The following is a 1,910-nucleotide window of genomic DNA, read 5'->3' as shown; positions in this document are numbered from 1 at the left end:
ATGTATAAATTGTGTATTATTATTACTATTTTTATTATTATTATTATTATTATTATTATTATTATTATTATTATTATTATTATTATTAGAGTCTAAAATTTGTTATGATAAACAGCAATTTTGAAATTAATTTGTTATCTGTTATAGCTGACTTTTCAATTGAGATTGCACAAGAGGAAGACACTGGCATTGAGTTGGACCCCGGATTATCACGGGAGCCAACAATGATGGCAGGCAAGTCTAACAAGATACCACCAATAGGCACAGCAGCTGTACCCTCTACCAGATTACCCACAGCCATGCCACTTAGAGAGGTATGCTAGTCTAATTAATGAATAAGCCAGTATGTAGTTTGAACTGCGCATGCTGGTACCAATGTCAACCAACATAAACAAATATACACGCTACATAGGTTTATGTTGATTGACCTTCGATACGGGCATGTGCGGTTAAAACTACAAATTTCCTTATTAATTGTCTAATTGCAATATACCGTTAATTGTCTTAGTGTAATACCATTCATTTGAATTGATTTTTATATTTTAATTGGTTTTTAAAATGTAAATAACATGCAATTTGGGCCTTGGCCAGATTATTATATTTTTTGATGAATAAATAAGGTGATATACAATATATATCGTCATTAATGTTCTTGGTTTTTGTTATTGTTTATTAAATTAAAAATAATTGATTGTGTAGTTCTATTTATGAGCTTCAATGAATTTACATACCCATGGAGATATTTTTTTCTGGTTGATTTAGCATGTTTATATTTAATGAACCTGTATTTGTTTTTCTTCATGCATAATGTTACTGTTGCTATCTATTTTCTAGTCTCATGAAACTGGTCCTGGCCCTGATTTTGAACGAGTGCTATTCAACATAGGAGGGCGCAGTCCATTGGTAGCCCACTATCTGTATGTAAAGGGACTCTCATCTAATGAAAACCATGGTAGACAGGTCAGAAGAACTGAGATCTCAAGGATACAATATCCTTTCCAGCATTTGTTATTTATGTTAAATGATGATAAGGATGATGATGACGACAATAACCACTATGATAATGACAAACTTTGATAAATTTATAGTCTTTGTATTAAATAATCATAATATATTTGTTAAGGGTGAATGAATACTAATAAACAGAAGTATTTCCTTAAGTATACATCAAGTCTCATGCACCAACATACAGAGATGTAATAAAGAACACAAAGAAGACATCAAGAGCTCTGAATGCGGAGTACCAAAGGTGAAAACATTAAAATCTAAGCTGATTTTTTTATTCTTTGTATTAAGTTATAATAATAATTCTTGAATTATATAGCGCCTCACGTTGACACAACCTCGAGACGCTTAACATATTAGAACATATTAGAACAATTTAAAATGTAAGCAAGAGAATCGTTTCCTCACTAATGTATACTGTTTATGTTTAATTCAATTGCACATGTACAAAATGTTTCAATGTATGCCAGCGTATGGCTCATACATCCCGCATACGCGAGCCATAAGTTGTAGGTAAGTTATATGACGTCGTCATTTACACACGTTACTTGTAAGTTACTCATAAGTCAAAATACGTCGAGATATTGTCTAGCGTACCAAAAAATTATTTCTAACCTATGAGTAATATGCTTCGAAACTATGTGTAACTTATATCAAACTTATCTCCAACAGCTACTGTACCTTATAATGGCATCTATATAAGTTACTAATATGTTATGTATACATCCAACTTGTTTGATATGGATATGCTATGTATACGCTGAAATTTAAAAAAAAAAATTATTGTTCAGCATATACCAGCGTTTTAGAGAAATTTTGATATGTTTGGCATACGCTGATAATAAACATTTCAAAAATCAGCAATGTAAAATGGACATAAAAATAGAAACAAATAAAAATGTAAA

General features: G+C 30.8%; 1 protein-coding gene across 1 annotated transcript; it reads left to right on the top strand.

Moving 5' to 3' along the window:
• Nucleotides 1-147: 147 nt before the first annotated feature.
• On the top strand, nt 148-1,249 carry LOC117119934 (protein FAM227B-like; the record flags this gene model as incomplete). The annotated part of the gene is made up of 3 exons (XM_033264913.1): nt 148-314; nt 835-989; nt 1,172-1,249. Coding segments are annotated over 3 exons (400 nt in total), but the record flags the coding sequence as incomplete, so codon positions are not given.
• Nucleotides 1,250-1,910: the final 661 nt, after the last annotated feature.

This window comes from Anneissia japonica, unplaced genomic scaffold (genome assembly GCF_011630105.1).
Source record: "Anneissia japonica isolate Jap-2015-1 unplaced genomic scaffold, ASM1163010v1 scaffold20656_len2420_cov112, whole genome shotgun sequence".
Lineage (NCBI taxonomy): Eukaryota > Metazoa > Echinodermata > Crinoidea > Comatulida > Comatulidae > Anneissia > Anneissia japonica.
The sequence above is the reverse complement of the archived record's forward strand: the minus strand, read 5'-3'. Positions and strand labels throughout refer to the sequence as shown.